General features: G+C 41.1%; 1 protein-coding gene across 2 annotated transcripts; it reads right to left on the reverse strand.

Annotated features, from left to right (window-relative positions):
- Nucleotides 1-902: 902 nt before the first annotated feature.
- Nucleotides 903-13,210, reverse strand: CDO1 (cysteine dioxygenase type 1). 2 transcript variants are annotated; one of them, XM_069492699.1, is made up of 5 exons: nt 12,787-13,210; nt 9,661-9,738; nt 7,619-7,770; nt 2,607-2,776; nt 903-1,618 (listed from the first exon to the last, which is right to left on the reverse strand). In XM_069492699.1, the coding sequence occupies exons 1-5, from the start codon at nt 12,954-12,956 to the stop codon at nt 1,589-1,591; spliced, it is 600 nt and encodes a 199-aa protein (XP_069348800.1). In that variant the 5' UTR covers nt 12,957-13,210; the 3' UTR covers nt 903-1,588. The 2 variants fall into 2 exon arrangements, with proteins under 2 accessions (XP_069348800.1, XP_069348799.1); XM_069492698.1 differs by having other exon boundaries at nt 7,619-7,773; nt 12,787-13,209.
- Nucleotides 13,211-14,130: the final 920 nt, after the last annotated feature.

Here is a 14,130-nt window from a genome sequence, read left to right on the forward strand (position 1 = left end):
ATTTTAGTGCTGGGAAACAAGATTTCTGAATTGCAGAGCTGTAGGGTAATAAATCCGAATTGCTCTAGGCCACTAAATTTGTGGTAATGTGTCACCTCAGCAGGAGACGACACAGTATCTAATTCATGAAGGTTGTTTTCAGAATTAAGTTTGCTAGTGTGTTTACACAATTTATAACAATGCCTAGTATGTAGTAAGCATTCAATAAGTGTTAATATCCTTAAAGATGACAGGAAGCTAAGATGTAAATAATTCTGAGATGATATAAACACAACTGATAACCTACATAGAAGCTATTTCCAGAGGACTTTACTGTCTAAGTTTCCAGAGATAATACACTCTAAGATTATGACAGGTAGTCCTAAGAAAATTGCCTAGAGCAGGAACAGCAAATTCAAATGCTTATGTGGGCTTCGCAGGTAATAATGGAAACAAGTGAGCTGGGGACTGCAGTTGATTGAAGGGATGGTCCCACTTCAGGGGCAGACCCTCACCTAGCTGACTGATGACAATGAAAATGCAGTGCAGACCCAGCATTCTAGATCATTCAAATTTTCAATAAGCTAGAAATCCTCACCTTCTATGAAATCTCTAGTTTTCAAATGTTGAAAACCAACTCACATTTAAACACATGCAGATACAAACACAATTTTCAGGCAGACCTGATCACGTCAATGAGCTACACTAGAGCCAGAGGTCCTCAGGCTGGTATGTCTGGCCAATTAACAAACACATGTGAAGCCCAAAGAGGCAAGTTGTTTTTGAATGCATATTTTTCGGCCCGCTCATATTCTGACATCCTAAGAGCATTTTTTCAGTGCTTTTGTTAACCTATTTAAATCTAAGAAACTATGATTTATGTGAAGTTTTTTATCATGTTAATCAAGAAAGATAACTTTCAATTGTGTTCAAATCCAGTTTTATTAAATCTGACAATTTTGATAGCAGTACAAAATCTGTGACTATGACCATGGACATGAGTTTGTTTTGGTTTGTTGTAGGTTTGGGAACCTGTACTTTTCTAAATCTTCTGCTCTTTATTTCATTACCAAATGGCAAAGTGCCTTAAGTTCCTCTATCTATTATTCATAGAAAAAGAATCTGTAAAATAAGATTGAAAAAATAAATTCCACAGAGTTGAAAAAATTCTCTTCAAATATTAAGAACATACAAAGTATCTTAAAGACAACTACATTTAGTCCTTCAGGTAACAAAGCAGGCATTTGATGTTTGCAGTTTCTTGGTTTTACTTGCTAATTACAGGTCAGAGACCAAAGTGTTTCCAAGCTCCAAAAACCTTCATTGACACTCCCAGTATGGTTTCAATGGAATTAGAGGATACAACTAGGAGAGCACTTAATTTGGCTTTTAAAAATCACAATACTTTTTTCTTTAATGGGATTTTTCTTCTGCAGTAGCTCAGGGCACTATTTGCTTACTGAATGCCTTATAATTAGCATCTGCCTTACAGTCGATCTAAGTATTGGCTTATTGAAGTGTATTACTGGACAGCAAGTGGTAGGTGGCCTTCTGGTCCAAGGCAAACATACAGCGGACCTTAAAGTACAATCTCAGGATTTGGTGCTCCTTAGTTATTCTCCAGTGAACCTGAAGTTGTCTGTAAGAGAGAGAGAGAGAGAGAGAGAGAGAGAGAGAGAAAAACCTATGTATGAATCTTTATGAAAGACATTTCAGCTTGTTGTCAGTAGTCCTGCTTTTCCAGTAGTGCATGAAAACTCAGCTATGGCCATGGAGACTTGTTGTTTCGTTCCTGCGATAAGAACATCTCTTAGGGTCTGGAATGTAGAAGACAAAGATGAAGCAGGGCAGTGACTTGAAAATTCTGCCCCAGCTTCTCTCAAAGACTTGCTTTCATAAGATCCATGAGGATTGTTTTCAGTCTGTTTTCACACATTGGCTATTTATGGACATTCCAATGACTAAATAGAGACCATTCCTCTAAACGACCAATTTATTTCACCAGAGGTAAAGACTGCCCTACCACATTAGTGCTGGTTGTGTTATTTTTAGGAGGAAATTCTTGTTCCTCAAGAAGGAACATGTTAGTATAGTCTATTCTTAATTATTTGTGGTCTAAATAGCAGCACAACTCAAAAAGAAAAAGCAAACTTGGCAAACAAAACAGTTTTCTTTCGTTATACCATCAGACTAGGACCTCAACTTTACAAAGGTTAACAACGCAACTTATTTGGGTTATCCCAGCAAATTAGCCCTAGTAGCTAGGCACAGTAAGTCATAGCAATAGCAGTTATAGCAAATAATATAGTTTTCACTCTTATTTCCCAAATAAATGAAGAGAAAACATTTTCTTTAGGATTGAACATACAGTTTGAAGTTTCTCAATAAATTCTTTGCATCTAATTTAATGGTATTTTGTGATAAACTGAAAATATAGTCTCCACAGTTAAAGAAAAGAATTAAGATATATTGAGTCTTTCCCCTGAGTTAAGGTTCATTTCATTCTTCAAGAATAGTTAAAACTTAAGATATTCAAATAATATTCAGAATAACAAAAAGCAATGCTTACACTGTAATGGTGCCAATTCACAAAGCATTTAAATGTAGGAGAGAGAAATTGTACTTACAAATGGAGTTTTGATTCCAAATTTGCTATGGAATGTCATGGTGACTTTATTTTTATGCCCTGTTCTTTGATCGAAGGCATGGCACGTATCAAATGGCGGGCTGTACAAGTGAAGGCTCACGGCAGGTTCTGTATGGCTGATGTTCTCTACTCGATGTAAGCCAATGGAATCTAAATGTCCAAGAGGGAAGAATACATGAAGGAACCTAGGTGATAGCTGTAGGCAAAATTTTTGTTAATCACCTCAGATCACAAATCAATTGTGATACATATGGAATTAATAGAAATTAACTTAAATTGAATTCTTATTTTTAAAATTTTTGTTTATTCTTTTTTCCAGAGATAGGGTCTTGCTATATTGCCTAGGTTGGTCTCAAAGTTCTAGGCTTACGTGATCGTCCCACCTCAGCCTCCCCCATAGCTGGGACTACAGACTGGAGCCACCACGTCTGGCTAATTTTTTCTTTCTTCCTTTCTTTTTTTTATTTTTTAGAGAGATGGGGCCTTGCTACGTTGCCCAGACTGATCTGGAGCTCTGAGCCTCAAGTGATCCTCCTGCCTCAGTCTCCTGAGTAGCTAGGACTACAGGTGTGAGCCAGTGTGTCCGGCTTGAACTTCCATTGAAAGGTAGTAAGCGACATGTATGCATTAGCCTCTGTTCCTTCCTGAAAATCTGCCCCAATTGCAGTAAAAGAATAAAAGATGCTGGCCGGGCGTGGTGGCTCACGCCTGTAATCCTAGCACTCTGGGAGGCCGAGGTGGGTGGATCGCTCGAGGTCAGGAGTCTGAGAACAGCCTGAGCAAGAGTGAGATCCCGTCTCTACTAAAAAAAAAAAAAAAAAAAAAATAGAAAGAAATGATCTGGACAGCTACAAAATATATAGGAAAAATTAGCTGGGCATGGTGGCACATGCCTATAGTCCCAGCTACTCGGGAGGCTGAGGCAGAAGGATCGCTTGAGCTCAGGAATTTGAGGTTGCTGTGAGCTAGGCTGATGCCACGGCACTCTAGCCCGGGCAACAGAAGTGAGACTCTGTCTCACAAAAAAAGAAAAGGAATAAAAGATACCAACATACAAATTTTAAAAAGAGAAATATTAATAAAAATCTGAAAGCTTGAAAGTTAGATGGATGGCTTTACACAGAGAAAGCTAAGTCCTAAGCCATCTGTGGGAAAAGCCAAGAAATAACCTGATTCATATCTTGAAACTTCAAAGAGCTCAGGAATGGGCAGCACTGGGTACTTCTGGAAATGATGGTGAAGAGGGGTCTAAAAATACCAGAACTGGTTGAAAGCACATGTAAGTAGAGTATCAAATCCCTTTCACCAATTCTCCCTCCCAGAAGAAGACTAGATTTGGTCTCTAGTAAGAATACAATAGATCAACTTGGGACTGGGGGACACCAGGTGAAAAAAAAGGTGAATTAAACAAAAATCCACATAATGAATGGTAAAATCCCTGCCTTAGTCACTACCTAGCTGCTAGAAGACTACCCGACAGGATTTTTTTTCCTCAGGCAAGAGATGGGAAGCAGCTTCTCAGAGAATCTGATTAGCTCAAGAAAAAGCCCTAAAGATATTATCACTGGGAGTTCCTCAAGGAAAATGCCAGATTATCGCAGAGTGAAATCCAGTTGATAAGCCCCATTCATGTGTTCAGAGCTACCCATTAACTTTTTTGTCCTTGGTTTTTAAATATTAGCACATAGATAGCCAAGGCCACCAGACATCTGCGCAACCCAAAGGGCAGAGAAGACAGAAAAAAGCAACTGGAAACAGCGACTACTCAGGAGAAGACTTAAAAAGGCCTATCATCAATGTCCTCAGAGAGATAAGAGAAAATACAGAAAAGGGACCATAAAATAAAAAGAACTTTTAGAAACAGAAAACTGAATAGAAGGGTTCACAGAGAAGCTGAGGAAAAGTCAAAGAACAAAAGGATAGAGATAGACAATAGGAAAGAAAGGAAAAAAAAAATCAGAGGAATAGTTCAGGAGGCTCTAAACAATACAAGTTTCAGAAACAGAGCAGAAATAAAAACCAAAGACATAACCTGAAAATATTTTCTTGAATTGAAGGACACGAATTTCCAGATTGAAAACACTCACTGAGTACCCAGCACAATGAATGGGTCATCAAACAAGATGCATCATTGTGAATTTCGGAATAGTGGGGACAGAGAGAGGGCACCAAAAGAGAAGATCCCAAAAGTTCCCAGAAAGAACAAATAGGTTTCATAGAAAGATTCAAGACTCAGAAGCGCCAGATTTTTGACAAGAACACTGGAAACTAAAAGACAAAGAGATTACCTTTATAGTTCTGAGGGAAGATGTTTGCCAGGTCAGAATCCATATCTAAGTTAATTATCATTTAAGTTTTAAGAGTTGAATAGAGAGATGTTTAGACATATGAGGTCTCAAAAATCTACCTTCCATTAATCTTTCTCACAGAGCCGTTGGAGGACATGCTCCACCAAAACAAGGGCATGAACCAAGGCGTGAAGAAAACATGAGATCAGGAAACGGGACCCGCCCATGGGAGAGCACAGGGAGAGCCTGGGATGCTACAAAGGGAATCTCAGGATGACAGCTGAGCCCTGGCCTAGAGATCAGCCAGTCTACTGAAGCAGTCAAACGGCCCCAGGACAGATGTGTTCAAGAAGACTTTTTAGAAAGGACAATATACTCGATGTTTTAAAAATACACTGAGAAAAATTTATACAGTGAGAAGAGAGTTTGAGGGATCAAGGAAGAAATTCAGTGTAATTAATGTAGGTACTCAATGTGGCTTTACGCTTTCCTCTTTATGATCTAGCTCCACAAGTGCTCATGATGTAGAACACAAGATTTAGGTTCTACCCCTAGAGTGACTAGCTAGGCTACCTTTGAACAAGTACAGCTTCTAGGATCTTCAGTTTTCCTTATTTCTAAAAATGGGGCCTAATTCTCAGACCTGCAAACTCTTCAATCCTATAGCTTATTGCCTTCATAATACACTGGGCTTAAGCAAAATTTTGAACAAATGTTCAACACTGGAAGTGCATACACCATCCAATGCATGCTGGACACTCCTGCAAGCAAAGACCTTTCAAAGACAAATCACCTATCCTCTAGAGAAGCCGCTATTAACATTCCAGCATTATTATTATATTTTGATCTTTGCCTCCTTTTCCTTTATGTTCATGGTGTACCCTCTGTCACAGTAGTACTGAAATTTTCTAGATGATATTTATGGAGGGCAGTTAGGTCCAGGTCCCGTCACCCTTATGCCCATTACAATAGGAAACTTGGTCTCCTTGCCCCAATTCTCCCCTCTCCTCCGCTCTATGTTGCATGCTGCCACCAAATCAATCAATATATTTCCAGTACGACTCTGCTGACCTATGAAGTCCCTTACTTTAAGCTGGTCTTGGAGGCCCAGGCCCTGATCTCACTTCACTCTTCTGCTGCTCCCTTGTCCAAGCCCATTCTTCCTCCTTCGTTCTTCCTTCCAACTCCTGAAGCGTTTCTATGATTGTGCCTTCGCTCATGTTCTTCCTTGCACTTAAAATATCCCTCCTCGGATCACTATACACCTCTCCCCCAAGCCCCTACCTACTTCTGAGATCTGTTAAAATCAGAGATTAAGAATTGTGCCCTTTAAGTTATTTGGGTGATTAATCTACAGAAATATTTAGCATATCCCACCTAATATTTTATTGACTGTCAAAATTTCACATAAAAACCAGAATTTCCAACTTCTATGGAAAAAGGAGTCAGGACAATCTTGCTGGAGCTGGGTGGCTACTGCTGCCCTCTCAGTGTGTCTTGCCCTCTCCAGTTCATCCCAGTCCTCACCACAGCTTCATCCCTGGTCTGCATCACTTCCTTACCTGTTTGGATTCTCCAGGCTTTTGCACTGGAGATCCTAGAAAAAGCTTATCCATTCTTCAAGATTTAATCTACTTTCACAACGACTCTGACTCCAGTTGCCAGTAATTTATTCTGAAAGGCTTTGGCCTTATTGCAAATGGTACAAGCAACAAACTTGTTCTTGGAAAACTGGTGTGCCTTAAATATAGCAACCTTCAAATGTTTGAGTAAATGAGTAAGTTTTCTGCTACGTAGGAAACTAACACTCTTGTGTTACGTGAAAAGGGGCAGGAATCTTACCATACAATCTGAACTTTGTAAATAACTTGCATTTCTAATTACCTAACACATTTAGGTCAAATATCGATGCCAATACTGGACTTTTTTATATATGTAGAGAATGAACCTGCTTTGCCAAAAAAAAAAAAAAATAAATAGATCTCTATAATACTTTATAAGGGGAGATAGCATCCTGATGAAAAGCATGGGTTTTGGAATCAAATTGCTTAGGTTCAAATGCTGGTTGCAACTTAAAAGCTGAGTGACCTTGGACAAGTTACTTAATCTTCCTATGTGTTGGCAACCTCATCTATAAATGGGAAAAAAAGATTATCTGTCCCATATAAGTTTTAATGAGCTTTTTGGAAAGTTACTATTTTTTTTTTTAGGAATGCGGAAGTTAATCACTGCCTCAGGAAAAAGAATGAATTCTTGGTAAGATATCTGTAAGTCACTGCCCAGTAATATGTCTTGCGAATTTCCCTGGAGTATACTCTTTTAGGTATGCTATATGCATTTTAGAAAAACAGGGACTAGCTAGCATTCTTAATCACTTCCAGAACATTTCATTATATTTTCCAACACAAGACTCATGTTTCCAGCTTGATCTTTTTTGTTGAAAGACTTTACTTATGTAAATTCATATTTGATTTTAACTGTCTTAAGTCTTGGCAGGCAAATAACTTTTCAGGGGACACTAATCTGCATGTACACATTTTTAGTAAATGTTTCCAACCCAGGTACAAAGTCTTAAAAAACAAAACCCATTGTGTTTTTGTCATTTCCCAAGTATTTTTAACCATGACTCCATGATAGATAAGTGACCAATATTAAGAGGTCAAAATTTTTCCCACTTGCCCTTAGGAAGAGGATAAGATGTTACCATTGATGTAGGCACATTGGTTGTCCCTCAGGATTCTTTCAGACTTCTTGACCATCTCATTGGACTTTTTGTCAGGCCAGGCAAATAATGTTTCCTTTAGATTTCCTTGTAGCATCTTGAGAAAGCAGTGGGAGTCGGTGTGATCATGAATACTGCTATACATACACAAAATGACAAACGAACTCAGTAGATGGTCTAGTACCCAGACCAACAGTAACAGCCCAGAACTGACACCTGCACGCTGTCAATAGGACATCTCCCAGGCCAAAATCCATTTTTGCTGGATTTTTAAAATGTCACCAATTTACAATTCAACAATGTTCAAGGCAAAGTAATAAAATAACATATCATCCATATCAACTCATATAAAGGGTACTTATGATGCATAGCCCTACTAAAGAACAGCTTTTTTTAACCTTGTTGTAAATACTACTTTGATTACAGAAACACAAAACCAGCAACACATTTTACCTTCCCCCAATATAGCTTTTAATAACTCATTTAAGGTGGGCTAGAATTTGATTATGAAAGTACAATGGAGAAATTTTAGAAAGGATAATCATCTATAATAAAGGCACCACATTGAGAAGATCACTCAACATTTAGCGTTTTTTCCCAAGGCTTTTTATCTTTTCTCCTTTGGAGGGGTGGGGGAGGCATGTATGTGTTACTATTATACTGTATATATAGTGTTAACATTTTGTAGATTTAGAGCATCCTACATGTGATTACTTCCCAGTATTGGCGGGGGAAAAAAAAGTAAATTGGATTTGAGGAAAGAATGAATTTATGTAATCTTAGAGTAAATTGTGTATGTGTGTGTGTGTGTGTGTGTGTGTGTGTATTGTTTTTTTTTACAGACAGGGTCTAGCTCTGTCACCCAGACTGGAGTGCAGTGCCATGATCATAGCTCACTGCAGCCTCTAACTCCTACATTCAAGTGATCCTCCTGCCTTAGCCTTCTGAATAGCTGGGACTACAGCATGTGCCACAATGCCCAGCTAATTTTTAAATTTTTTGTAGAGACAGGGACTCACTATACTGCCCAGGCTGGTCTTGAGGTCTTGAACTCCTGGCCTCAAGCAATCCTCTCACCTTGGCCTTTAAAAGTACTGGATTACAGGTGTGAGTCACTGTGCCCAGCTGTAAATAGTATTTAATATATGAGGTAGCTGTATGGTTGATTAAAATATATGAATATTTATACGTTTTTAGTATTTCCTATGTTGAATTTGATTAATCTATAGTTCCAACATAAGAAGAACTTGTTTCCTAAATCCATAGAACTTAGTCCAACTCCTGACATAATCTAATTTCAAAAATATTAAGAATGAATAGAAACAACTTCATTCAATATGAGTTAACAAATGTAATCTATAGCTCTATCTTTATAAAGCCTTGTGAATTTGTGTTTCCTTTTTCCCATATAAAAAAAAAAATTGGTCTGGACTGTTGTTTTTATCATTCTCAAAAGATTGAGAATGACCTGTTTTAAAGAATAACAATTCTCAATTGATAATATGACTGGCAAATATACAAACTAAAGACAAGTTAAGGAACTAGGTTTCAAAGAATCAGTATTAGAGTTGCCTTCTAGGCAAAAAAAGAATTATCTAGAATGAACTTGAAATAGAAAGAAATTTTCTGAATTTGTGCTTTTCTAGCTCCAAATCTCCACACTTTGATCTTTGCTCCCACAATTGTTTACATTCCTCAATCAAAGACCAAGTTTGAGAACAATTTCATATAAAGTTTGACTCCACAGAAAACAAAGAATGAGGTTAAGTTAAGGTGGTTACTTATCTCCTTTGTTTTAATACTCATTTTGGGGACTGGTTTTAATATGCATGACATATACCTGAACCCCGTATGCTAATTCCCATGAGGAGTTTGCTGGGATTGGGGACGTTGCAGATAATTATAAATTGAATTATAAAATGAGATCTGTTAGTACTTGTAAGACCTGTGGCTAGGCTGTACTGTACTCTGCATATGCTAGAAAAGATGCTCTAATAAATATTTATGATCAACAGCTGTATTACCTGCCATGTCCTTCACCCCAACATAGAATCATTAGATTAAATTTTCCATTTCCTTGATCCACAAGATTTCTGGTATACCTAAAAAAAGAATGTATTCAGAAGTTTGAATTGGGTTGCTGAAATAAGCACTGGTAATAACAGTGTGTCACAGAGTACAATTCATTCACAAATGTTAATATTTCTACCTCTAAGCAACTTTGAATGTGGTTTTCTAATTAGAAATTCAGCGCAAAGGGAAAATATTTTTTTGCACAGCTCATTTTAGACATTTCTGTATTTTCAATCACTGCATTTACAGAGGTAGCTACTCAGTTTTAATACATGGTATAGGAAAGATAAGGCAGGGCATGTGACAGCCTCAGGCTGATAAAAAGAGTAAGCTTTTCACAGAAAGTTTTTGCAAAGCACATTTCTGCTCCAGGCAAGAATGTTGCTATTGTTTTGGGTAGTTTTTTCCCCCCTCTCTCCCTGTAGTTAAACCAGGACTTGAGAAACAAGCTTTCATTAAATAGCTGTTCTAGAATCCTCCCTAGTTTTACTAAAGTCCAGACACAAACTACATTCAAAAGCACTCACAATGAAAAGTCCTCCACAAATAGGGTGAAGGTTGACCTAAGTATCAGAACAAAGGACACTACATTAGGAAAGTAAAGAACATTGAAAACCTAGTACAATTAGGAGAAACCAGTGTTTAAGGAAAACACACACACACACACACACACACACACCCCTCAACAACAAAACAGCCCCAACCAACCACCATAACCAGGTGGGTAGGGAGGAACAACTTTAAAGTTTCTATTGGTTCAAGGGGTGCTATTGATACCAGGTAATTAGTGAAGCTTGACAATTATGGTATTCATTTACAGTGTCATTTTTCAGGAAAAGGTTCTTTTCTCCGGGTTTTTGGTAGTATTTGTCTCTTGGTCACCAATTTACTCAGTGTCCTGCATGCCCCTTCTGTCCCGTCCCAATCCGATCCTCTCTTCCCTTCTCCAGGTGCTTGCAGAGCTTGATCCTTGAGGGAGTTGCTTAGCAAGAGCTTTTTAACCGTCAGTCTTCCTTACTGTGGAGCTCTTTATGACCCAGCAATGGGCTGTGCACACAACCTTAAATTCATAGTAAACTGGGTTCCCGTACCATTTCCCTCCCTTAGCTTACTCTCTCTTGCTTCCCTAGGGCTTCTTCTAGAAAATTTACTGGCTGGCTCACACCAGAATATATTCTGTCTTGGTTCTTCTGCACTGGTCCTCCCAAGGGCGAGAGATCAGAAGTTTTCACGGCACTGGGCACATATTCTATGCATAAAATGCTATAGAATTCATTTTTGCTTTCCTGTCTCCCTCCTCCCTAACTGCCCACTCAGAGGACTACACCCATTATCTTAGGGAGCTGTGCCTCAGATACCTATCAAAAGATCAATCAATCTAATTGGATGCATTTTGAAAGGTTTATAGTTTGTCAATCAAGACTAATTTAAGGCCTCTGGAAATATGCTCACTCCAAAGATTAAGAGCTGTTACAGCCCATCCCGATTAATTAATTTCAATTGGCCAATAATTTATCTAGCCAAAAAAAACTATTAGAGTGTCCTATGTCTGGAGGAAGTTTAGTAGTGATTAGAGTGTAGGCTCTGGAACAATAATGCTAATTTGAACCCTGAAGCCGCTGCTTGATAGAAGTAAGACCTTGTGCAGGTTATCTAACTTCTTCACTGCCTACTATTCCTCACCTGCAAAACAGAGATAAGAATGGTACCTAATTCATATTTGTAAAGTGATTGGAACAGTACCTGGCCCACAACAAGCCCTCAATTTCCTGGAGCAAATGCCCGAAAATTTAAAAATCAGACTCTCCGGTAGCTTTATTGACAGCTACAGAAGGGCTTTACCATGAACTGCGTTGACAGGAACCAAAGAAATTTCCTAAAGCTACTTGCAAATGAAAGTGGGATCCTACGTGGGCTTCACTTTTTCTATTTCAAATCCTAAAATACAGTTGAAACGGCCCTTGCCAACAAAACTTTACCAAACACCCTACGTGTTAAGAGGTGACTAACAGAAACTGCTCCCAAAGAAAACAGTTCTTTCCTTATTCTTTTCTTTCAGTTATCCCGTTCCCCCAACCGTCAACCCAACAAACCATAGAGACTGAAGCGCTGGCTGCCCTTTGGAAAAAGCGAACCTTTCATCTTTCGGGATGATTAAGTTTTACCTCTGGTTCCAGAGGATTGGTAGGGAGATTCATTTTTACTTAAATCACCAAGCCGGGGCTGCAAAAAAGCCAGCCTGCCAGGACACCGCACCCAAGCAGGTCTGGGAAGCAAGGGCCTTCAATTTACATTCCAGACCAACTCAGAACCACGGATAAGAGAAATCAGATCGTTTGGGGGCTGCAACAAGAGCGGTCGTTAATTTGCGAAACCTGACAGTGGATTTGAATAAGCCTGCAGTCGGCAAGGTTAAACTGGTCTGAGAGAGGGGACAGCAGAAGTTGAACAGTAGCTGCTATCCCAGGACCCTATTTTACATGAGTAAAAATGCCCGTTGGAAGGTGCCTGGAGGCAGGTGACCGAAGGCGTAGTGATGGAGAACGGACGTGGGAATCGTGTCCTTCACCATCACCTTCCTCCCGATGGCTTAAGTAGTTCTCTGCCGGGAGCAGCCTCCGCTAGCGCAGCCCGTCGGTTCCTCGAGGTGCCTAGCGGGTCGGAACCCGAGTGCGGTCTCCCCGCACCTCCGCGGCCCGGGTTGACGATGGCTCCAGAGGAGAGGGCATTGCTCCCCAGGCCGGGGGCAGGAGGAGTAGGGGTTCGGAAGCAGAGGAATTGGCGGGCGAGGAGAGGGTAGAAAACCTCGCTGCCGCGCGGTGGTCTCTCCGGCCGGCGTCCGGCAAGGCCAGTGGGAGCCACTCTCCGCCCGCATTGCGGCCGCAGAGCACAAAGCGCGGAGCGCCAGCCCGTGGCTCGCCAGCGAGGGGGTGAGTGGGCGATGGGAGGGGGCTCAGCGGGAGCACTGAGGCCTGGGCTCCCCCGGGCCAGACCCCCACGTATGTGCCCACCACGCCCGCTCCTCCTCCCACTGGAAGAGTGGGCACCGCTTAGCTTCAAGGATAGAGCGCGCTCACCTGTACTGATCGAACTTGGCGTACATTGCCCACTCGGCGGGGTCGCTCTCGTAGGCTTCCATGACGGCTTGCACTTCCTCTACGTTGATTTCATCTCTGGAGAAGAGCTGGTGCAGGATGCGGATCAGATCAGCCAGGGTTCGTGGCTTTAGCACCTCGGTCTGTTCCATGCCGCGCGGAGCTGGCGGCGCGCGCGTCTCCCTGCCGGGCAGCGGTGGAAAAGCTGGGCGAGCAGCGGGGCTGGGGGCTAAGAAGCCTCGCTGCCGGCTAGACAGCCACACACACAAACCCAGACACTCGCGTGCTGACACGCAAGGAAACCCTCGAAAGGTATTTAGAGACCCACCCCCTGACAGCGCGGTGGATCAGAGCTTGCTAAAGGAACACTGTGTGCACCAATCAAAACCAAATCTGCGAGGTTTACCCTACCCGGGCCTTTTTAAGCTCTGGAGTCAGCGGGAATGTACCAACCGCCTTTGTGGGGTGGAGGGAGGAGGACAGCGACCAGAAAAAAGTAACAGAGGTGGGAGAATGTGCGGGCAAGACCGACGCGCACGGCCCCGGCGTCCTGTGCGCGCTGAGCCTTCCCGGGAGTCGCATTCTGTCCAGTGTCCCAGCGCTCGCGGTGGGCTCTGCGCAATCTCTCCCCCACCTTAACGGCGCCTGTTGGTTCCAGCCCTTCTCCCCGCGCCAGAATCAGGAGGAGACGGTTAGGGGGACACAAAGGAAGGAAGGGAAAGAAGAGGGCAGGGGAGGGATTCTTCTTTCCAAATAAATAGAGCTGAGGGGTCGTGAGGAGCCTGCGAAGATTGAGGATGGATTCCACTCCAAGCTTAGAGATCGACTGTTTTGTCGAATGAAACTGTCCATAATATGCCCCAGACTAGATGAAAATAAGTCGAAGTTAAAAAATAATTTTTTAATGTAGTGTACCGTAGGTACATTTGTACAAAATGAAACGATGGAAGGCTAGGTTTTCTCGACTCATTGATTTTAAAATCAAACATTTCCTTAAAAATTTCCAGGGCAAAAAAATTGATGCTTCCACCGGTAGTAAAAACGGGGCTTCCTATTGCCACTTCACTTATTCAAGTCTCTGTTCTATTTTGACTAGGTAGATTATGCACTGGCCTCCGAAACTGGATTCCGTGGTTCTGGCTTTTTCCCATGATTATTCACAGCTGCTTGGTTAATAACCCTAAAACAGAACTGATGTTTCCTGGTCATATTCCTTAACTCTGACTTTCCTATACACTATAGGTCTTGTCAGCCTGGCATTTAAAGTTCTCCATGTTTTGGCTCTAAACTACCTTTTTGGATCTTTTACCCTTTACTATTCTTTAC

This window comes from Eulemur rufifrons, chromosome 17 (genome assembly GCF_041146395.1).
Source record: "Eulemur rufifrons isolate Redbay chromosome 17, OSU_ERuf_1, whole genome shotgun sequence".
NCBI lineage: Eukaryota > Metazoa > Chordata > Mammalia > Primates > Lemuridae > Eulemur > Eulemur rufifrons.

Coding starts and splice junctions, on each gene's coding strand:
- CDO1 (XM_069492698.1), bottom strand. CDS start 12,956: ATGGAACAGACCGAGGTGCTAAAGCCACGAACCCTGGCTGATCTGATC. Junction 2,777..7,618: donor CCAATGTGCCTACATCAATG/GTAACATCTTAT, acceptor TTGGACATTTAG/ATTCCATTGGCTTACATCGA. Junction 1,619..2,606: donor TTGGAATCAAAACTCCATTT/GTAAGTACAATT, acceptor TCTCTCTTACAG/ACAACTTCAGGTTCACTGGA.